At 42.3% G+C, this 24,201-nt stretch overlaps 1 protein-coding gene across 9 annotated transcripts in view; it reads left to right on the top strand.

The window, feature by feature from the left end:
* MAP2K6 (mitogen-activated protein kinase kinase 6) overlaps positions 1 to 24,201 on the top strand; it is a 129,558-nt gene that overhangs the window by 77,346 nt on the left and 28,011 nt on the right. For 8 of the 9 annotated variants that reach the window (XR_008619403.1, XR_003683087.2, XR_003683085.2 and 5 more), the window contains 6 exons: positions 7,553 to 7,619; positions 18,238 to 18,286; positions 18,864 to 18,977; positions 20,345 to 20,464; positions 21,283 to 21,399; positions 22,073 to 22,124. Coding sequence is in view for 6 of the 9 variants with exons in the window: in XM_028499623.2 (XP_028355424.1) it covers positions 7,553 to 7,619; positions 18,238 to 18,286; positions 18,864 to 18,977; positions 20,345 to 20,464; positions 21,283 to 21,399; positions 22,073 to 22,124 (519 nt within the window). In the remaining 3 variants the exon portion in view is untranslated. The remainder of the gene's footprint in view (positions 1 to 7,552; positions 7,620 to 18,237; positions 18,287 to 18,863; positions 18,978 to 20,344; positions 20,465 to 21,282; positions 21,400 to 22,072; positions 22,125 to 24,201) is intronic. The other variant, XM_055090821.1, reaches the window with a different exon arrangement.

The raw sequence follows: 24,201 nt of genomic DNA, 5'->3' as shown, positions 1-24,201 counted from the left end.
TATCAGTGTAAGAAGGAAGACACGGAAGATAATGTGTACAGTCCTGTGGCCACACAGATAAGGGACATTTATTGCATGTTTTTTATGGAAGGTTTCCTGGAGGAGAACACACTTGAGCTGAGTGTGTTGCAACTGACCAGGGGAGAAAGATGATAACACTTCAGGGAAAATATGAGCAAAGACCCAAAAGCTTAAACAACCAAGGTGTGTGTATGTGGATTTGTGAGTGTGTATGCAGGTGTTGTGTGTGTGCATGTGTACCACAGTTTCAAAACACCCTGCAGATAGCAGATTACTCTTGTTACATTATTTGTTTTTAAAACACAAATAACATGGCATGATACTCCTCTACTAAAAAATCGATGACTTCTCTTCCTAAATCTGAAAATTAAAAATTGTTAGTTACAATCTTTCAGTCTTTGGCTCCAACCTATCCTTCTCTCTACCACCATCCTTCACTTTGTCCAAAGTAGACAACTTTGAAGACACCACAATATCCTTCTCGCCACCACTGTGAGCTCCTCCTCCTCCTCCTTGGAATCTTACTGTTGCCTTTTCATGTTTTATTATGGAAACGTTAAATATATATAAAAAGAAGACATAATAGTATAATGAGCCGTCATGGACCCTCAAATCCTACCATTTATCGAAGGCCCATGTAAAATATTACTTCCTCTGTGAGACTTTTTTTTTCATTTCCCTTGCCTGATTTTCTCTCTCCCTCTTTGAACCTCCTGTGTATTCACGGTGCGATACTTTTACTGCACATCACACATGCTCTCTGATGTTACAGGGATTGGTTTGTCTTCTTCTCTAGCTCTTTCAATACAGCAGTGACACTCCTTACGTTCATACAAAAACCTGCGCAAAGAGGTTTATACGCAGCGTTATTCATAATTGCCAAAACTTGGAAGCAACCAAGATGCACTTCAGTAGGTGAATGGGTTAGTGAACTGTGGTATATCCAGACAATGGAATATTATTCAGTGCTATAAAGAAATGAACTATTAAGTCAGGAAAAGACATGGAAGAATCTTAAATGCATATTACTAAGTGAAAGAAGCCAATCAGAAAAGGCTATACACACACACACACACACACACACACACACACACACAGAGTATGATTCTAACTATATAACATTCTGGAAGGGCAAAACTATGGATACAGTAAACAGATCAGTGGTTGCCAGGGGTTGGGGGGAAGGAGGGATGAACAGGGGAAGCACAGGATTTTGAGGACAGTGAAACTACTTTGTATGACACTATAATGACCGATGCATAGTATACATTTGTCCAAACCCCTAGGATGTACAACACCAAGAGTGAGTGGGTGATGATGTGTCAGTATAGGTTCATCATTTGTAACAAATGCACCACTCTGGGGGGATGCCGATAATGGGAGAGGCTCTGCATGTATGGGAACCGTAAGGTATATGCAAAATCTCTGTACCTTCCCTTCAGTTTTGCTGCGAACCTAAAACTTCTCTAAAGAACTGAAGTCCTATATAAAAAAATATGGATTCTGAGGGTTTGCTCTCAGAGATCCTGATCCTATAGAGCTTAAACAATTCCCATAGTCAGTGGGAACCAAGAGAATACGGTTCACGATTGATGAGATGTTTGAAAATGTCATTTTCACATAAGTAACACAGGAGGGGAAGAACAGAGATGGCATTTGAAGAACTAACCTGCCCACAGAGGGGACATTCTGTTTCGTTCCTATTTTAAAAATGTAAGCACAAACGTGGAAGGGAGAAAAGAAACTGTTATCCGGTGGGTACCTGCTGTGTGCTGGACTCCTTCCCGTAGGTTATGCCAGCTAAATCTCTCAGCAGCCAGAGTCTCCGTCTCCAGCTTGTCGCTGTGGAAACTGAGTTTCAGAAGCATCCTCAGGGCCCCAGTGTTAAGTGGCACAGCGGGGACTGAAAACGAGCTCTTACGTGTGCTCAAGGTTGAACTATTTCTACTCCATTCTGTGTTTTAAAAAAAATATATGGTTGATGGGGCTTCCCTGGTGGCGCAGTGGTGGAGAGTCCGCCTGCCGATGCAGGGGACACGGGTTCGCGCCCCGGTCCGGGAGGATCCCACGTGCCGCGGGGCGGCTGGGCCCGTGAGCCGTGGCCGCTGAGCCTGCGCGTCCGGAGCCTGTGCTCCGCAAAGGGAGAGGCCACAGCAGTGAGAGGCCCGCGTACGCGGCTGGGCCCGTGAGCCGTGGCCGCTGAGCCTGCGCGTCCGGAGCCTGTGCTCCGCAAAGGGAGAGGCCACAGCAGTGAGAGGCCCGCGTACCGCAAAAAAAAAAAAAAAAAAAAAAAAAAAAATTATGGTTGATATACAATATTATATTAGCTTCAGATGTACAACACAGTGATTCAATATTTTTACAGACTACACTATTTAAAAATTTTTTTGAAGACCTCAATACCAAAGTTCAAAACAGCTGAGAAAAGAACAACAAATGTTCAGTCAACAAATACTGACGGTGTACAGGCCCCGGGCAAAATTGCTGCCGTAGCTGAACGTTTCTGGGTGAGACAGATAATAAACAAGTAATAAATAGATTCAGAAACGAACACATAAATGCAGAAATGATTTGGGATTGTGAGACAAGGTATGAGGAATATCAGTGGAAGACGGTCGTGGAGGTCTATCTTAGGTAGAGGGGACATTTTAAATTAAAATAGTGGGAGTTGAGTGACGTTGCATCGAGTTCGTATTGTGTTCGAGATGCCGGCCTGTGGAAGCTGGTGGGTGTGGACTGTGCCCCGTAAGTAGTGTCTGGGAAGGTTCCGTGGGGCGTGTGATAAATGGGCTGAATTTAGAAGGTTGAGTTCCTGTCCGCAGGAGGGCTGGAGCCCCTAAGCCCAGGGACACGGAGGTAAAGCTGCGGTTTCAGGAGATTCATCTGCCTGCTTGAAATAAAAATGACTGCACGTTTTAAAATGAGCTTTGCAGCTTTCCTTCTCTAAATTTTATGTAATTCCAAAGAAATCTGGCATCCTGGTTGGAGTCTCCGTGGTGGGTGAGATCCAGTGGTTTGGGGGAATTTTCTGTGTCCACTTCCGTGTCGCTGTTGTTAAGCCAGCTCTCTCTCTGTTCTCCCTTCGCTCTGCCCTGCTCTGTGAGCTGCCCTACATCTGATCATTGTGACTTAATAACATTTAATGACACTTCTCTGCCACTTTTAGTGCCAGCTACCCGTGGAACTGAAGCCTAGATGCCAGGATGAAGGCAAGGGCAGCCAGGGCCTTCAGATTGCCAGTTACTTGGCTGGAAATCCCATTCATATTGGGAAACAGATTTTTAAAATAAATTTGGTGCTGGGAGCAAAGCCATCCTTTTGTAAAGCTGTGTCAATAATCGTAAACCCTCATAATCATGTCCCCGGACCCTTGGCCAGGCTGACAAACATTTAGGTGTCAGGAGAGCCTCCGGATTCCACCCCTCTGGTTTCTCTTGCTGTTTGGGTTGGCGCTGGAGCACGCTCTTCTGTTTTATGTAATAAGGCACATGAGAGAAGCGCTTTGTGCTTGGCTTCTCTGAGCGGTGCTGAGCAAGAGGTCTTGTGTACCCCATCATTTTCAGTACGGTCAGAGCCGGTGAACATTTCTGTGGCTTGGTAAATGTTTTCTAACTACTGGCAAGGTTTTTTTTCTTTTTTTCCCCAGTGCCATTGGGGAAAAGCTTTGGTTTAAGATGAATTTCGCAAATACATGTGTGTAGTGGGACTACAATATTTTTGGAGAAAACAGGCATGGGTGTGACACAGGCTGATGTAATATGGTACCACATATGCTCCATCAGGCCAAGGAGGTTTTTACCCTTTGCAGATTGTGCCAATAAGAGGGCACAGCTGGTTGAGATCTGCAGACGTATACAGAATTCTCTCTCTCCTTCTGAGAAGGCTTGTTACTAGCATGTGACATAACATAGAGCCTATTTTCTGACGTTATTTTTCATTTTTGCTTTTGAATGTCAGGCAAAAAGGCCACTTATCATAGTTGGCCACTTAGTTTTATTATTCATTTTGCTGCCTCTCCTTAATTTTTTTTTAACACACTGTTAAATGTTAACAGTCAGGTGTTGGCAGCCTTGCCAAGGGGAACAGATTGCTTTGAAATAAACACAGCTGGAAACTGATCACATACTGTTTTCCTTTCCTTTAAGTAACGAAAGAGGCATTTCTAGAAAAGCTGGAGAACGCTGTGCTATCCAGAATTATTTTATAGATTTACTCCTCCAAGTCTGGTTAATGATTAATGTCACACCTTGGTGTTCAAATGGACCCACTTCGACTCTCCCTTCCTGAAGTGGGAGTTTCCCTGGGAACAGTAAACTTGCAGAGGTTTGGGGTGATCGGCACTGCACGAGGGGTGGAGTCTGTGCAGCTCCGTCTTGCTCGGCTGAAGTGCGGTCCTCCGAGCTGAGTAAAGAAGCCTTCGCTGGGGTTTTCTTCTGCCCGCTCTCCCAGCTGCCCTGAAACCCTTATTGGAGGCACCTCTGCTGGTCTTTTACGGGGCTGTTCTTCCAGTGATGGTCAAGTAAGTGAATTATGGAATGTTGGTGCATGCCTTTGTGATTTTTGTTTTATTTTATTTACTGTTAAAAAATGAAGGCTGGGTGTTTTCTAATGGCAATTCAACTAGGTTTTGTGTCTGCTGGAACTCTTTTTCTTGTTTTTTTTTTGTCAGAGGAGAACCAGGGGTCTTCTTTTCCCACACCTAGAAGACTTTATTGTTGTTTGGGTCATTTCTTTCTTTAGTCTCTGTGCCAAAAGTTTTCTCTCTTTCTTTTGCTATTTCTTTGTAGAGACGTTTTGACGATTTGTTGAGTTATAGCTTAATAGTCGACTGCTATTAATGAACTATGAATAATTAATTCCTATGGTGTAATAATTCACTGCTATGTTAAAGTTTTTCAAAGGTGTTTTCCTCCATAAATAGGTATTTCTCTTGACATCCATCTTGTAAGAGCTGAGTTAGAAATGAAGAAGAGAGATGTAGAAACTTAAGAGTAACATTTGCTTTCGGCTTGCTTAAATGGCATCTGGGGAGGCTTTTTTGCAGGAAAAATATATTTTAGTTTCATTTTGTTTCGTTTCATCTGGGAGAACTACAGGGTTGTATTTGTCGGGATTACCTGAATTCTCTGTTACCTGTGTTAGAATCCGCATGATGTTTAGACGAGTCAAACTTGTTCATTCTTCCTTAGAGTATCTCATTTAAAATAGCCTTCCCTATGTATTGCCTGAGGCCCATGGATGGTAATTGTTGGAATTAGGCCATTGATCTATTTGGATTCTCACAATCAGATCCAGCATAGTACAGCTCTGTGTATTGTCAATAACTGACTCAGTGACATGTGCTCAATGGCCATCTGAGCTCCAGGAATAGGAAGGTAAATGGTGAGTTTTGAATTTTTGTAAAACGCATAGGTAAGTCCAAATGAGGAGAGAACTGAGAAGACCTGTTACAATGAAGGTGGTTCTTTTTCTTTTTGAATTTTATTTTATTTGTTTATACAGCAGGTTCTTATTAGTGATCTATTTTATCCACATCAGTGTCTCCAGGTCGATCCCAATCTCCCAGTTCATCCCACCCGCCCACCACTCCCCCCCTTGGTGTCCATACGTTTGTTCTCTACATCTGTGTCTCCATTTCTGCCCTGCAGACTGGTTCATCTGGACCATTTTTCTAGATTGCACATACACGCGTTAACGTACGATATTTGTCTTTCTCTTTCTGACTGACTTCACTCAGCGAAGGTGGGTCTGAAAGGCTTTCTCTGTGTTGACTACTGCCAAGCATGTTGCTTCCTGGCTTTATGCAACTTGGCAGAATTGATCTAGATTTCTGGATTTTGAAGGCATAGAGAGAAAGATCGCAATTATACATTACATTGGACTATGATAATATGCCAGTTCTGTTCCTGAGTTTCTAAATATTTATTTATTTATTTATTTTGGCTGTGCCGGGTCTTCGTTGCGGCATGAGGACTCTTGGTTGCGGCGTGCACGCGGGATCTAGTTCCCTGATCAGGGATCGAACCCGCGCCCCCTGCATTGGGAGCACGGAGCTTTACCCACTGGACCAACCAGGGAAGTCCCTGTTCCTGAGTTTCTTAAATGACTCATTTTCTTTTATGAGACTGTGCAGCTTGTTTTTTTAAAGTGATTATAATGATTATTATTTCATTGCTCTTTCATATGTGTTATTCCATGGTTCTCACATCAGTCTGATAAGGTAGGTATTGATGTTACTACACTGTTTTTATAGTTGAGGCTATCAAGAGTCAGATGAAAAGTGACCGTGGAGGTCTCTTGGTGAGTGAAGGAACTGGATGTAATCTGGTTTTTAAAAACTCATAACCCCGTACTCCCCTACCTCATTCTCTCTGGTCATCTCTAAACTTCATCCATTGTGGCACAGAGGAAAGAGCTCCCACCTGAGTGTTTGGAGACCTGGATTCTGATTCTGACCGGGTCATTGCTGGCTCTCTGGTGGTGAGCAGTCACTGAAGTCTTTGGATGTCATTTTCCTGCAAGAGGCTACAGAACTTGATTTCTGCAGTTTCTACGCAGCTTCAGAATCTCTATTCAGAGCCTTAAGCAGGGTTTGTGTCAGCTCTGTAGTGCTCCCTGCAACGTAGAGAAGAGGTGAGAAAGAATGTAAACCCACGGGTGTTGTATCCAGCTCTGCTTTGGCGTTTCCTGCCAAGCATGAAGAGATACAGGATGTCCTTAGATGAGGAAAATCCCGAGCCTTTACAAGACTGGATTCTCTGATCACTTCTTGAGCCGTCATTTTTCAGTCTGTTCTTTTAAACTCACCAACAAAAGTATCTGAGCCAAGCTCTCTCGTGGTTTCAGCCCGGGGATGATGAACACATTGATTACGTTCCCATCTTGCCCCCAAAGAAGCGACAGCCTCCTTGCATGGGCCCATCTGTTATCATAATCCTTTTTGGAACAGGGAACAAGAAAATAAGTATTACTCTACCCTTCGCTTAGGTGTTTTAACTTACAGCAGGTGGTTGAGAACAGGAAGGGGAGAACAGTGGGAAAGTATGTTTTATTCTACCTCCGTGGTTAACTCTGTCAGCTAATCAAAGATCAATTTAGAAAACTGTGGTATACTAAGAGAAGTGTGAGTACATCTGACTGACATTATAAAGGAACAAACCCTATAACTAACACCGTCTACCATTACCATTGTTGTGTACAAGAGAATAAAGAAGTTGGAATGCCGAACTCCCAGCAGGGAGAAAAGGGCAGGTCTTCCTGCGTAAAGAGGACTGGCAGCCTTATACTGACGTTGCACCCTGGACTGGTGAACAACCTCATCCGTGAGCTCAGTCTGCCCCTGGGAAGCTCTGCTCAGCCTGGTGACTGGGGCTTGTCATTCACAGCCATCCTGGTAGGAAGTGGGGTTCTGAATGCGGAAATGAGACCTGCGTTCCCATCCCAGTTCCGTCCTTTTTTCTGCTGCAGTCTCTGTCCCTGCTCTCATGCTGTGATTCAGACCTTAACTTTATTCTTCCATCTTTCCCAACAGGCAAGAAGCGAAACCCTGGCCTTAAAATCCCCAAAGAAGCATTTGAACAACCTCAGACCAGTTCCACGTAAGTCTGGCAGGATCATCGTCTTAATCCAAATGCTTGCACTTTACAGATCTCCAGGGAATGGGAGTTCATTTTTGGACTGGTGAGCAATACCTTGACTATGGAGATAGTTGTTAGAAAGGAGAGCCTTTTAAAGGCGGAAGCCAAGTACTTACTGTTCTGAGACCTGAAAAAAATAATCAGAGTTGGTCAGTCTATATGGAATGGGTAGCTTTGAACTCATTACTAGTTGGTTAGAAATTCTACAAATGCGTTCAGCAGCTGGGGTCCTGTGTAAATCCAAAAAGGTCACTGGACATGGACTTTTTGCCTTTTCCGTATAGATCTGAGCAAACAAGCAAACCCCTGAGAGAGCCACTACTATAAAATTTGGTTTGAGGTGGAAAGATGGTATTTGGTGAGAACTCAGCATCCTGCCACCTAAATCCTGCCCATATAAACAGAAGGCAAACACGAGACGAAGGACCACTCCTTTGTTAGCTGAGCTTTTGGCCCAAATCCCTAAGGGAGCTCAAGCCCTGGTGAAGCAGGGCACCCTCTCCTGGAGCCTCCATCTTGTTTCTGTGTCTCTCTGTTGGGTGGGGAGGGTATTTCCTGCCTAGCTGGGGGTATGACCACCTATCAAAGCATCTGCGTGGGAGGAATGGAAATTCCAAGAAAAACAATTACAGCAGAGGTACCATAAAAGCAGAGCAAGTACAATGAGAGGCCATCCCAACGGAAACGTAAATGTTTCAGGCTTCTGCTCATCTATAAAAAAGCACCTCCCTTGTAGAGGTTTCTGACCTTAACCGTGATCATTCCCTATCGGACAGTGCACCCCTGCTGTTGGAATGTGCTAATAAAAATGATCATCTTCTGTAAGACTTTGGTCATTGCATCTTATGCAACCATGTAAACACTTTCCACTGAAGAAACCCTACCGACAGAGCGGAGGGGAGGGCTGTTCTTCAGCGCCCTGGACCACAGAGCCAAATTCAAGTGAGAGCGCTCCTTTCATGAGGATCCGCAGGAGGAATTCTTTCCATATCTACTACTAAGATTGGGGTTTCTTTTTTTCGGTCCCTCTGGTTATTTTTCTTCCCTTGGGCCTATGAACTATGTAATTAATACCTTTTCCTCTCTGATTGGTTTCTTCTCGTGAGCTTAGCATCAAACATGTGGCTTCCCTATACGGGACTTTAGGGGGTATACTTTTAAAAGTTTATTTTGAAGTAATTGTAGATTCACAGGAGGTGGCAAAGAAATGCACAAAGTCCCCGGTACCCTTCCCCCATCTGTGTCCCCCACAATTTAACATCTTACACAACCCTAGTATCATATCAAAACCAAGAAAGTGGTGTTGGCGCAAACTGTAGAACTTGTTCACATTTCACCAGCAATATAAGCCCTCGTGTGTGTGTGTGTGTGTGTGTGTGTGTGTCGCTCTGTGCAGTTGTGTCACACGTGCAGCCTTGCATAATGACTACCGCAATCAAGATACCCGAGTGTATGGCACTACAAGCCCCTCTCCTTTCACTCCCCACCTCTGACCCCCACCCCTGCCGTCCCTAATCCCTGGCAACCACTGGTCTGTTCTCCTTTTCCATTTCATTACTTCTGGATTGTGGTGCACATGGAGTCACGCACCTCCTTTCTGAGACTGGCCTTTTTCATCCAGCATCACTCCCTTGAGGTTCATTCAAGCTATTGCATGTACCCCTAGTTTATTCTTTGTCACTGCTGAACACCACTCCACGGTGCGGACGTACCACAGCTGGTTAAACCCTGTAGCCTTTGAAGGAGATACAAGTAGCTTCCAGTTGGGCTGTTATGAATACGTCTGCTGTGAACATTCACGTATAAGTTCTTGCACAGAAATAAGTCTCTCTTTCTCCGGGATATATACGTCCAGTAGTGCAGTTACTGGGTCATATGGTAAGTCCATTTTTAGTTTTGAAAGAACTGCCAAGTATTTTCCAGGCTGCTGTTACCCATGTACGTTCTTTACCAAAAGCGTATGAATGACCCGGTTTCTCTGCGTCTCTGTCAGCGTCACCACTGTTTTTCATTTTAGCCATTTTGGTAGATGTGAGACATCACTGCAGTTTTAATTTTCGTTTCTCTAATGGCTGTTGATGTTGAAAACTTCTGGCATTTATTGCCCATCCCTATATCTTCTTTGGTGAAATGTCTGTGCACTTCTCTGCCTATTATGTAATCAGATTTTTTTTTTTTAATGTTGAGTTTTGAGAGTTCTTCATATATCCTAGATGCACAGAGTTTGTCAGGTATGTGATTCAAGAACATTGTCTCCCAGTCTGTAATGGGTCTTTTCGTCTTTCTATTTTAAAAAAAAATTTATTTAATTAATTAATTTATTTATTTTTGGCTGCTCTGGGTCTTCGTTGCTGCGCGCGGGCTTTCTCTAGTTGCGTCGAGTGGGAGCTACTCTTGGTTGCGGTGCGCGGGCTTCTCACTGCGGTGGCTTCTCTTGTTGTGGAGCACGGGCTCTAGGCGTGTGGGCTCAGTAGTTGTGGCACACGGGCTCAGGAGTTGTGTCTCGCGGGCTCTAGAGCGCAGGCTCGGTAGCTGTGGTGCACAAGCCTAGTTGCTCCGCGGCACGTGGGATCTTCCCGGACCAGGGCTCGAATCCATGTCCCCTGCATTGGCAGGCCGATTCTTAACCACTGCGCCACCAGGGAAGCCCTCGTCTTTCTATTTTGATGAAGTCCAATCTATCAGTTTTTCCTCTTATGTGTTATGTTTTTGGTGACAAGTTTAAGAACCCTTTGCCTAGTCCTGGGTCCTACAGATTTTCTCCTATGTTTTTTCTAGAAGTGTGTTAGTTTTACATTTTAGATTTAAGGCTATGTTACATTTCGAGTTTAATTTTTGTACAAGATGTGAGGTTTAGGTTGGGCTTTATTTTTTTTCGCCAATGGATTTCTGGCTGCTCCAACACCATCTGCTGAAAAGGCTATCCCTCCTCCACTGAATTGCTTTTGCGCCTTTGTCAGATATTAGTTGGGCATATTTGTGTGGATCTATTTCTGGGTTCTCTATTCTGCTCCATGGTCTCTGAGTCTGTTGCTCTGCCCGTCTGTCATACTGTCTTGATTCCTGCAGCTATACAGTAAGCCTTCACGTTGGGAAGAGTGATTCCTCGCACTTTTTCTTTTTCAAAACTATTCTGGTTACTCTAGGGCTTTCCTCTTTTCATACTAGTTTTAGAATAAGCTTGTTTATGTCTACAAATAAACTTGCTGAGATTTTTGGTAGGAATTGTGTTTAACCTATAGATCAGTAGAGCGTGCATTGACATCTTTACTGCACTCAGTCTTCCAGTCCATGAATGTGGTAGATTTCTCCAAGCATTTAGATTTTCTTTGATTTTGTCCAACAGTATTTTATAGTTTTCATCAGATTCTCTCCATCAGGTTTTGTTAGGATTTATACCTAAGTGTTTCCTTTTTTTGAAGCAATACAAATTGTATTCCACTTTTGATTTTGATTTGCATTTGTTTATTGTCAGTATTTAGAAATGCAATTGGTTTTTGAGTTGATTGCATACCCTGTGACCTTACTAAAACTCCATTATTAGTTCTAGGAGCTTTTTTAGTAGATTACTTAGAGTTTCCTGTGTAGACAGCCATACCTTCTGCAAAAAAGACAGTTTTATTTCTTCCTTTCCTGTTTCTTTTGTTTTAACCTTTACTTTCTTACCTTATTTTAGTGGCAAGGGTATTCACTACTATGTTAAATAAGATTGGTGAGAGCAGGCTACCTTGCTTTGTCTCCCATCTTAGAGGGAAAGCATTCAATCCTTCACCATTAAGCATGATGTTAAGTCCTCATGGATGTTGTTTATGAGGTTGAAAAAATTCCTCTCTGGTCGAAGTGTACTCAACATTTTTATCATGAATGTGTGTTGAATTTTGTGGAGTGTTTTTTTGTGCATCAATTGATGTCATCTTGGAGTTTTCTTCTTTGTCCCGTTGATATGGATTACACTGATGGATTTTTAAAATATCGAACTAGCCTCGCATATCCCCCCAAAATCCCACGTGGTTGTGGTATACTACTTTTTTTATACATTGTTGGATTTAATCTCCTAAAATGTGAAGATTTTTGTGAAGATTTTTGCGTCTTAAATTCATGAGAGATGTTGACCTGTAGTGTGTGTGTGAGTGTGTGTGTGTGTGTCTGAGCTATTATGTTCTGGTTTTGGTATTTAAGGTAATACTACCTTGTAAAATGAGTTGGTAAGAGTACCTTCTGTTTTCTGGTAGACATTGTATAAGATAGGCGGTAATTCGTAAAAACATGTTTTTGAGCTATAACTGACATATAACATAATATCAGTTTCAGGTGTACAAAATAATGATTCGATATATGCAATTCTTTTTTTTTTTTAATGTTTGCTAAAATTCCCCAGGGAAACAAAGTGGGCTTATATATTCCTTTTTCTGGAGCTTTTAAATTACCAATTCATCTTCTTTAATAGTTATAGGGCAACTCAGATAATCTATTTCATTGTGGCTAAGTTTTGGTAGTTTGCAGTTTTCAAGGAATTTCTTCTAAGTTGTTGAATTTATGAAAGTAAAGTTGCTCATAGTATTTCCTGATTATTCTTTTAATGACTGCAGGATATACTGAGATATCGCCTTCTTTTTTTTTGCTGATGTTGATAATTTGTGTCTTCTTTTTTTTTTTTTTTTTTTTTTTTTGCTGTACGCGGGCCTCTCACTGTTGTGGCCTCTCCCGTTGCGGGGCACAGGCTCCTTGCTGTGGCCTCTCCCGTTGCGGAGCACAGGTTCCGGACGCACAGGCTCGGCAGCCACGGCTCACGGGCCCAGCCGCCCCGCGGCACGTGGGATCGTCCCGGACCGGGGCACGAACCCATGTCCCCTGCATCGGCAGGCGGACTCTCAACCACTGCGCCACCAGGGAAGCCCTCCTCTCTCTTTTTATCTGTGTTGGTCTTGCTAGAGGTTTATCAATTTTTATTGAATTTTTAAAAGAGCCAACTTTGTTTTCTTTATTTTCCTGCTTTCAGTTTTATTGATTTCTGCTGTTTTTTTCTTTGACTTTTCAAATTGACAATTTTATTGAGATAATTGTACAGTCACATTCAGTTGTAAGAAACAATATAGAGAAACTTTATATTCTCTGCCCAATGGTAACATTTTGTGAAACTATAGTATTATAAGCTCAATTGATATTGACAGTGATACAATGTACCCATCTTATTCAGGTTTTCCAGTTTTACTTATATTCACTAGTATGTGTGATCTTAAATTTCTGTACCATTTTTGTCACCTGTGTAGGTTCATGCATTCACCACTACAGTCAAGAAACTGAATGGTTCTGAAACCAATAGGATCCCTCAGGTTGCCCTTTTATAATCACGACTGCCTTCCCTCCTCACCTCTCCCAATACTGTTTCTCACCCCTGGCAACCACTAATCTGTTGTCTATTAATTTTTCTCATTAAAAAAATATTATTATATAAGTGGGATTATAGTGTGTAACCTTTTGGGAGTGGCTTTCATCACTCCAGCATAATTTCCTGAAGATTGATCCATGTTGTATACATACTTTGCTCCTTTTAATCGCTGAGTAGTATATCTTGCTGAGTTATGCTTGTACATCTGTAAGTGTGCATGCAGGCAGCAGAGTTTAACCACTCACCTATTGAAGACATCTGGGCTGATTCTAGTTTTTGGCTGTTATAAGTAAGGCTATGAACAATCAGGTACAGGTTTTTGTGTGAACATAAACATTTATTTCTCTGGGAGGAAAATACCCATTAGTGGAATTGCTGGTGGCAGTGCGTGTTTAGTTTTTAAGAGATCGCCCAACTGTTTTCCAGAGTGGCTATATTATTTTGCATTTTCACCAGCAATGTATAAGTGATTCAGTTTCTCTACATCCTGTCCAAGATTTGGTGACGCCACTATTTTTTGCTGCAGCCATTTGAATGGTGTACTGATACTGATTCCTGCTCTTTATCATTTCCTTCGGGATATATTCTCATATCCACTTTCCAGCCGTCTTTTATTCCTTCCCTTTAAACTTTGCTAGTCTTCACTTTCTAATTTATATTAATTTTCGTTTTTTTTAAATGAATTTTTGAAAACCACCACAAATCCTTGCTTGGTATAAAAAAGTGAATAAAAACCTAGGCAAAGGTAAAAGTAGTTTCTTTGTTGTCTTTCCCTCATGTGGTAGAATAAACCTTGAATGTACTTTTCTGTTTCATCCCGTAAAGCCAAGGTCCCCCTTCATGATTGTAGACTGTCCCACGTTAGCTCATGGACAGGATTATTGCTGTTGTTGTTGTTATTATTATTTTAATAGTGAGGCTGAAATATGTACTCCTAAGGAAGAAGCTTCCTCATTTTGAGTTTTTCTTGGCAATTTTGTGAGGTTGACTTGGTGACTCTTGCCATTTATATATACCCTGCCGCCTTCTGCTGGACTACACACAAATAAATAGACCGGGACAGAGCCCCATTCTTTTTAGGGCCGCGTGTGTGGTCTCTTCACTTGAGTTTTTTCTTTGAGTCACTGATGCCAATGTGTCTTTGACTCAGGTTTCTGGGCTGTTCCCTCACTTGATTGGCAGCAACTAATTCTAAATCGATTCCATGCTAGTCAGTATTCTTTCACTTAATCCTCACAAGAAACTCAGAGGCAGTTGTTATTCCCCTCACTTCATAAGTGAGAAGACAGACCTATACAAGGGTCAGGGGCCCTGCTCAAAGCAGTTGAGCTCCAAGAGCCCAGGTTCTGGTGCTGGAATGCCTGGGTTCACATCTGAGATCTGAACTTCCCCAGTTGGATATCTTAGGCAAGTTACCTAACCCTTGTAAGCCTTAGTTTCCCCTTGTGAAAAACGGGAACAAACACTGATGGGGTTGCTATGGGGATTAGATGTCACAGCCCATATTAAGTGTCAAGTTTAGTGCCTTTTCCAATGTAATTTCTCAATGAATGTCGCTCTAAGTGGTGTTGTTATTATCATTATTATTTCACTCAATAAGTGGACGAGGTGGCATACAAACTGAGGGTTCTCTGACCCTCAAGCATGTGCTCTTAGCCACACGTTAGACTGCTCGTGACTACAGCCAAAGAGCCCATGGCTATCCATGCGGGGCAGGATCTTTTACTTCTGCAGCGGAGAAGACTTCGTGGCGTCGCTCTGTGTTCCAGCGTCACCATCTCTTTGATGATATCTCTTAAATTATTTAGTCTGTTTCAATGTCAATTCTTCACATTAAAATAGAGCTAACACCTCTAAGAGTTGTGAAAATTAAAGAAGATATTTGATGTAAAGGGTCTCGCATGGTCTCTGGCCCAAGTAGATGCTTAATAAATATTATCATTAGGTAATAAGTACATACTGTTTTAATCAGCATTATTATAGGTGAACAATAATTATAATAGTAACCAGTAAACTGATTACTCATGTAGAATTATAAATAATTATTTTAATAAACCGAAGCTGGTTGTTTATATAAAAAAGTAATAGCAGGTGACCTTTGGAATACCTTTGCCCTTCCAGGGTTAGGAATTCATAATAGGTTTGGTTCTTTGCCCAGAACACTGAAATACTGAATAAGCAACAGAGAATGTCTACCCACAGTTTAAACCTCCTGCACAGACTTGGTGCCCCAGGCAAACGGATATGCCCAGCCCTGGACAGGATACAGTGTCAACTAACCCAATACAAGCTGTCCGTCTCAGTCCATCATTTGATGCTTTTGGCAGACTCGCTGAGCCTGTAGGCCTCATGGCGGGTGGGTGGTCATTTTCATTAGAGGAGGCCTGGGTGTGGGGGAAGTTTTCTCTGATTCAGTCAGACTTGGATTGAATCATAGCTTCACCACTTGGGAGCAAGTTAGCTCAAGTTGACGCCAAACAGGTTTTCATCTGGAATATGGGAACAATGACACTTATAGGTAGGGGTGTGTGTGTGTGTGTGTGTGTGTGTGTGTGTGTGCGTGTGTGTGTGTGTGCGTGTGTGTGTGTGTGTTTTAATGACAGGAGAAGCGGGTAAAGCACTTAGCCCAGTTTTCAGCCTCTACCCCCTTCTCCTTAGGTCAAGGCCGAGACTTGGGGGACATGAGTTTTATTTTCAGCTCTGTGGAGGACTGTCTGTTCAGCGTATCACTGAATTTTTCTGGGTTTCGTTTTTCTCTTTCTGGAAAATCGCATGAAACCCTCCTGTTAGGTAAAGTTGTCATGCAAGGTTAGAATAAAGCTGGAGTCAGCAAACTTTTTGTGCAAAAGACCAGATAGTAAGTATTTGGGGCTACCCAGGCCACCAAGGCCTCTGCCGAAGATGCTTTGTCGTTTGTTTTTTCCAACCCTTTAAATTGTAGAATTCACCCACAGCTGGGTCATGGACTGTAATTTGCAGAGCCCTGGCATGAATACTGGAATGTCAGACCTGGAGGAGGTCTCACCCAGCACTCGCGCTGGACGGCAAGCACGTGGACATAGCCCCGAATCACTAGTGACCTTTCCTGTTACTTCATTCTTTTTAAAAGGAAGCGTCCGAACAATTGCAAAGGAGTTTTTACTGTTTAGATTAGTCACATGTTTCAAATAATATTTATCTTTATTTCAAAGTTCCACTGCAATTACTACAAACAAATTGTGACAACTAAAGAAAAAGAGCTTTGGAGGTTTTAAGAGTGAAAAATCAGGTTTTCAGAAATTTAATTCCTCTGGAAAGTGTTTCTGAAGAAAAATCCCCTGCTCAGAAACACAAGATATATGAAAACATCACTGCCGTGTGTGTGTGTGTGTGTGTGTGTGTATGTGTGTGTGTGTGTTTGTGTTTTCCTCTTTATCCCTCCCTCTCAGTCCTGGTTTTAAGTTACTATAGAAAAACTTTATTTTAGGTTTTCTATACGTTTCAAAGAGATTTTTTAAGGTGAGGGAAGGCTTGCCATTAGAATCTTAGATTCATGGGTGTATCTGTGTTTATGTTCCTACATTTTACATATTGTTTTATTTAGTCAGTTTCAGCAGGAGGGGTAGAATTATAATACATTAGGGATGGGGAAAATTGTTGTTGGCCAAGGATTTTTTTCCCTCTTCCTTTCTTCTTCCCTTGTATTTTTCTGTATAATTTTGACCTGGAACGTCCCCTTGGGGACACCTGCATTTCCACCCTTTTTGGTCGCCCTTTGTTCAGGCAACACCGGGATTCCTTTGTCTTTAGCCTCCTATCACTTTATTCGTTTGATCGTATTAAAAAGTTTGTTCTGTTGTGTTGGTTATGTGTGTTTTGTTTGTTGTATGTTATGTTTTCTGTGTTTCTTAGCATTTACTACTTTTGTCAGGATGCTTTTGGTGTATTTATTTGAAGAAAGGGCTTCTCTAGGCTCATAGTTAGGTGTACAGCCAAAGCCAAATATCTTTCTCGTACATGGACTGTTATCAGCCAAGGCAGCAATGAAGTAGGGGAAATAAATACACATGAGAAGACTCTGTTTTCTCTAATGGAGACACAAAAGCAGCGAACCTCAGCTGCTGAGATGACCCCTGGATAGTGAATACACTATGTATAGAAGAAATATCACAACTGGGTATGCCAGCCTGGTAGAACAGAAAGGATTCTGACCTGAAAATCAGGAGGCCTGGGTTAGTCGTGACCTTGGGCAAGTCACTTTACCTGTCTGGACCTTTGTTCCACCTTAAAGGCAGGATTAGATAGATTTGGAATTCCTGTGATCTATGAATTTTGTGAGTTAACAGAACCAGATTATTGTTTCTTTTTGTTAAAACAGTTGTGGAAAAAGTGGTGGGATAATTGGGCACATGGATGCTCTCAGATGAAAGAAGAGTCTAGTACTTTAACTTCCTTATAAGAATATAATTACTTATACAGGGGCTTACTAGAGTAGTGTAACTATCCACATAACTATATATATATGACTCATATTTATTGAATATTTACTGTATGCCAGGCATTCTGCTAAGCATGTTACTTAGAATATCTCATTTAATACCCACTCCTACTCCATGAGGTAGTGTACTAATATCTTTGTATTAAAGAAGAAACGGGGGCTTCCCTGGTGGCGCAGTGGTTAAGAATCCGCCTGCCAGTGCAGGGTACATGGGTTCGAGCCCTGGTTCAGGAAGATCCCACATGCCGCGGAGCAACTAAGCCCGAGCGCCACAACTACTGAGCCTGCGCTCTAGAACCTGCGAGCCACAACTGCTGAGCCCGCGAGCCACAACTACTGAAGCCCGCGCGCCTAGAGCCCGTGCTGTGCAACAAGAGGAGCCACCGCAATGAGAAGCCCGCGCACCGCGAGGGAGAGTAGCCCCTGCTCACCGCAACTAGAGAAAGCCCGCGCGCAGCAACAAAGACCCAATGCAGCCAGAAATAAATAAATTAAAATAAATTAAAAAATGAAATGGAAGTTCAGAGATTAAGTGATTTAAATGCAAATGTATTTTATTCCAAATCCCACACTATTAACCCCTTTCTGCTGCTTTATTTTACTCATGAGCTTTCACCTTATTCCTAAGGAAAGATCTCTCCAGTCGCATCTGATTTGGGAAGGTCATATTTGACTAAATGTCTGTTTTTTTTTCCTCCCCTTCTCTTTCTTAGGCCACCTCGAGATTTAGACTCCAAAGCTTGCATTTCTATTGGAAATCAGGTGAGAAAAATCATGTCTGCCAGTTAACATCGTGACCATTTTACATGGATGCTTTCCAACTGACCAACGAAAAACATGTATTTTCTGTAACATGCTGTCAAGGGCGGTGGGTCAATAACGTCTGAATGTAAACGGAAGTGGTCTGTGGAGCTCCTGCTGTTTTGCATGTCGAACTGAAATCGGGCTGTTGTGGTCCTGAGGGAAGGTATTTGAGGCGAGTAGACGGTGCTCTTTGGGGTAGATTCGTCGAAGTCCAGGCCTAGATCTAGCGGCCATCAGTCAGCAAACGAGGGGCAGGGCTAAAGAACCACGGTGCAGTTAGCCTTCACCGAGCAATATGGAGGCTGAGTCGGAGCTGGATCTCTGTATTGCCTGTGACGAGCAGGTGCAGTAGGGTCTACCCATGTCCCACGCACTTCTTGCTTTCAGTGGCTGCTTGGAAAAGCTTCTAGACCAGAAGGTTCTGGACTAGAAAGAACCCCTAGAACGCTGGGAGAAACCAGAGAGAGGACAAGGTAGCCTGTGTCCAGTTTATTTCCCTTTTTTCCTATTGTATTCTTGCTTTTCTCTCCTGCAGAACTTTGAGGTGAAGGCGGATGACCTGGAGCCTATAGTGGAGCTGGGCCGGGGGGCGTACGGGGTGGTGGAGAAGATGCGGCATGTGCCCAGCGGGCAGATCATGGCGGTGAAGGTAGAGTTCCCCTTCCCCAAACGTTTACCATCCCTGATTTATGTCTGTCCATCTCAACCACAAACCAGCTCTTTTCATATAAGCAAAACAATGCTCCGTGGGGTGAAACAGAAAAGCTTATTCATAGGGAACAATATTTCCCTCCAAATATGTGAAAAGTGCTTCCTTGGCATGAGTTGCATCAACTAGGTTTTTTTAACTGATAAATCTGACCCCTCCTTTTAATTTTTTTTTTTCCTCCTTTTAATTTTTTGTGCAACCACCGCATCATCATCACACGTCAAAGAATCAATAATAGCTCTTCAACGTCATCTAATAGTTGTTGCTGTTTTTTCTCCTGCTGGTTTTTCAAATCAGAATCCAAACAAGAGCTCACATATGGCATTTGGGTTTTGTTTCTCGCAAGTGTCTTTTTAACCCTCATCCTGTTGCTTTTAAAGAACTGTCCCTGAAAATCAGGAAACCCGAATTGAGGGAGGAAATTGTCTCCGTTTGTGGGGAAAAGGAGGGTAAAATCATCTTGAGCAAATTTGCATAGCTTCTGAGCTATAAAAAGAAATTTAGAATCATTGCAAATTTCTTGAGTAGATGTTGGAAGGACCTTGGAGAATGACCAATGTGTTAATTCTAGATGAATTGTTAGGAAATGTGGGTGGTCAGATGACTGGGATGCCTCTTTTTTTGGAGAATGGAGATATCTTTCCCTTACCTTGTAGACTTTTCAGTTTCTTCTTCTGCAGGCTCTTTGCTACATAGGCAAAAAACGTGAAAGCCTCGTGATATTATATCGTCTTGTCATTAATGACATAATCGTGTTTCTATAAGGCTACACTTGCTGGTGTGACAAGTTTCTCTTCTCTCAGAAGCCCTGGGGTAGGAAGGAACAGTTTCTCCATTTCGGTGTGATTCCTCCTCTTTCCCTTCCTGAATCAATTCTCTTACATTTGCTGTTCAGTCCAAATATTCTTACTTGTTCACAAAGAGGGGCTTTTGGCTTTTTTTATAGGACCCCAAATCAGCCCCAAATCAATTAATACTCTGACCTCTTTGCACTAAACCCACATAATAAATCAGACTGTTTTTGTAACTTGAAAATGCATTCCCAAACATTTGCACACTCTAAAATATATTATCAGTTTGCTCCTTACTGGGGATTATTCGGGAAATCAAATGAATAACGGTCTTCCTTACTTTTCATTCGTTACAAATAGCTAATCCTTTAGGGTAGATATTTGAAGGGTTGTTTCTGGAAGTTGTGCTGTGGATTTTGGTACTATTCTCAGGATGGGACGCTTCAAGGTCCCTGCCTTATTACCAGACTCATCCTCGGAGCAGTAACCATACATTTTTCATGCATTCCCATTCAGCGGATCCGGGCCACAGTAAATAGCCAGGAGCAGAAAAGGTTACTGATGGATTTGGATATTTCCATGAGGACCGTGGACTGTCCTTTTACGGTCACCTTTTATGGCGCACTCTTCCGTGAGGTAGGTGATCCTTCCCTTCAAACTCCAAGGAGAGCGGTAGCTTAACAAGAAGTTTCCCTGATCACATACATGCCACCCACAGTCACGGCGCTCTTTCTTGTTTGACGTGTCTTCTGTAGAGTTTCATGCTTGTGAAATGCTGGTGCAAAGTTGGCTTGAAACCACGATATTTTCAAATGCGTTTAGCCCTTTTAAAATGCTGAGGCCCCCTTTCTCCTTTCTGTTTTGGTTTGTCTGTTTTGCCAGAACTGTCTCTATCAAGAGTCTGTAGACTGATTTGGATAGATTCCTTAAAATCTGAAATCCTCTGGTCTTTTGGCCTCTTGCTATACTTCAGGTAGCCTTGTGTACCATGTGGGCTTATATTTACCTCTTTGCTCTGCCTCTCTTTTTCACTTCACGATGATGTGGGTTACGATGCTTCATCTCCCTCTTAAAACCAGCCTTTTGATAAACTACCGCCAGCGGTCAGCACGGGAGGTCAGACATGGAGTAGGTATCTGGACTTAACTCCTGGAGGGCAGTGACAGTAAAGGCTTAGACTTCTGAGTTCTATTGCTTGTGGCTATTAGTGTATAGGCCCTAGTTTTCATTGAGGAGTGGGTGATCACCTGCAGGTCGGCTTGGCTGTCTGCTAGTTTGTTCTTTGGAGGTAATCTTGCCTGTTTATAAATCCCTTTGAGAGCTTGAAGGGATTAGTACATTTCCTCCAAAACTCAAGCAAGAAACGGTCCGTTCTTCCTGACAGGTGTTAACTGTTTCCTCCTTTTCTCCCTTTTCCATCCTCTCTAACCACCTCTGAACCGACCGACCTCTAGGGGGATGTCTGGATCTGCATGGAGCTCATGGACACGTCCCTAGATAAATTCTACAAACAAGTGATTGATAAAGGCCAAACAATTCCAGAGGACATCTTAGGGAAAATAGCAGTTTCTGTGAGTACATCATGAACACTACTTCAAGGAGCATGTGAGAAGTCTGGGCCTTATGTGTCCCTGTACCCCCAGTACGGGGACACACTGCCTGGACCATAGCTCCCATCCCATACGTGTCTGTTGACTGCATGAGTGCATCTGTGGATGGATCAACTAATGCTTTTCTTTCTGGGCATTATGTAAAAGAATCTACTCCTGACTTGGATGGGTAAGCTCTCAGTTAAAGTGCCTCTAAGCAGTACATTCATCTGTTATGACCACGTTCCTGGTGTCTCTGTCCTGATATTAGTTGATTTTGATTTTCATTTGTAGAGTTTTAAATGTTTTCTTCGGATCAATAGGCATAGGAGGAAGCAGGAGAAAATGAAATGAAGGGCTGCTCCCTTCATGGTTCCTGAGGCCCAGGAGGGTGGAGAGAAAAAAATGGTGGAGGCCAAATGAAAATCAAAATGTATGAGTGAGACATCCTCTCTGCTATGGGGTATCGGCCTCTCTGGTGGGCGGAATCCGATTTGTAGGACTTCCTGTGTACGTTCCTGGGTAGGAACAGCACTATCTGAGAAGACACTTCTCCTTGTGACCTTAGGCCAGGGGTGATAAACCTGGATATGCTTAACATTCGGTTTCTTTCCAGTGATGCGGGGAATAAACCCACCTTGTGTTTCTCTTGCAGATTGTAAAAGCATTAGAACATTTACACAGTAAGCTCTCTGTCATTCATCGAGGTAAGTATCCATGGAGCTGCCTTGGCTGTTCCTTTTATCAATTTTATTTCTTTTACCTGAGTTTTATCTTTTTTTTTTCCCTCCCCAGTGGATGGAATTGAGTCAGGCAAGAGAACGGAGGGCTTTTCCTTTGGGACTGGATAGCAAATCATATACAAGTAGCTGTTCTTTAACTTGTCTGAGGGCATCAGAAGACGTGGGCTTTATATTAAAACTTGAATATAAAATGCCTGTTACCAAGCAGAGCTGTGGTATTACCCATTGAGAACTTTAGAGAATAGGATAAAAATGCACCTAGTATTGGCTGTCACCCGAGAGCTTGTCAGAAAAGCAGAATCATGGGTCCCAAGACCAACTGAATCAGAATCTGCATTTTAACAAGATTCCCAGGTGATTCTTGTGCACATGAAAGTGGTATAAAGCACAGCCCTTTCAGACAGCAGGAGTCAGGATAAGATGAAAAACTTGGAAGATATGGCTCTTCCTCTTCTCCCTCCTTCCTCTTCTCCCTTCCTGTTATCTTTTCATCCATCCATCCATCCACCCATCCACCCATCCATTCTTTCTTTCTTCCATGCCTTCAACCATCCATATACCTTTTTCAATCATCGTCCAACATTTACACAGCACTATGTTTATACAGTACTATAACAGATGCCCTGACAGGTATCTGAGAAGAAAATATGTTCTTATTCAAGTTCTACATAGGGATTCTTGATAGGGAAATAAGACAAATATATAACAAACACCTGGGGGAAAAAACCACGTTAGAAATATGAACGTACCACATATGGAAGTAGTAGACGTAGAATACAAAACAAGGAAATGATTAGTACTGGGTGACCGCAGTCAAGGAAAGCTTCTTGGAAGAGCTATGTTTAATCAGGTCTCTGAAAAAATTTATGGAAAGTATTGATCGCTAATAGGGTATTGTGATTTGATAATTCTTACACTCTCTGAGCCTGAAAGTAACGTAAGATGCTTCAAACAGTATTCCTATTATGATTGTTATTATTCACTGTTATCATTAAAAATGGGGAAAATAGGGAGGAAGAGGAAAAGAAGAAAGTGGGAAGGAATTCAGATAGGAAGAAGAATGTGGATTATCCACAAATGTGAAACTGATGTTTAAAGGCTTATTTCAAAATTATAAAATGTTTCATTCATAGTAGAGAATGTTTATAAAGTATAAAAAATAATAAAATGAAATTTGTGTATCTGCTGTTTAGTTTAAGGGAAAAATTATAAAGGATAGTTTTTAAAGTTTTTAGAATAACTTTTTTCTTTTGAGTACATGCCCTTTGTGAAAAGTGTCACTAGGGAAAAAATTAACTGTAATTTCTAATTCCATTATTGAGACATAACAATGCTTCATCTATTTGGGGAGTGTGTTATCTTTCTCGAGACTGAAGGATTCATTTAAGAACTGTAGAATGAAACCTCTTTATCCACATGTATATTCTGTGACCTGCCTCCTGGTCTGGAATATCTGGGTTTATGATGAGTTAACTAACACCTTGTGACCTCTGACACACTTCTGGCAGAAGCATCCATCAAAACTGGTTGCTTTGATCGTATTTGGTGTATTGTTATGTCACAGTCTGCCTTTTCGTTCCACTAAATGCGCAACAGATCATTATGAACCGAGCTTTTAAAACACTGTTTTACTGTCACAAGAACAATGAGCATGAGCTCTACCCTCACAACAAATTGTAAGGGGCACAATACAGAATTGTTCATTACAGGGGCAATGTTGTAACGGCCGATCTCTAGAACTTATTCATCTAACAGAACAGAGATGATTGGCCCATGGGGCTAGGCGTTTGATTCAATCATCAATTTTTAAGTTCTTACTGCATGTACGAGGGCAACGAAGATGAGAAATTAGATAGAGGAAACAGTTTTTTCCATTGATGGATTCCCAATCCGACAAGAAGGACACAACGTGAAATAGAACAGGGGTCCCCAACCCCCGGGCTTTGGACTGGTACCCGTCCGTGGCGCGTTAGGAACCGGGCCGCACAGCAGGAGGTGAGCAGCAGGCGAGCGAGTGAAGCTTCATCTGCCGCTCCCCACC

This window comes from Physeter macrocephalus, chromosome 14, assembly GCF_002837175.3.
Source record: "Physeter macrocephalus isolate SW-GA chromosome 14, ASM283717v5, whole genome shotgun sequence".
Classification (NCBI taxonomy): domain Eukaryota; kingdom Metazoa; phylum Chordata; class Mammalia; order Artiodactyla; family Physeteridae; genus Physeter; species Physeter macrocephalus.
The sequence above is the reverse complement of the archived record's forward strand: the minus strand, read 5'-3'. Positions and strand labels throughout refer to the sequence as shown.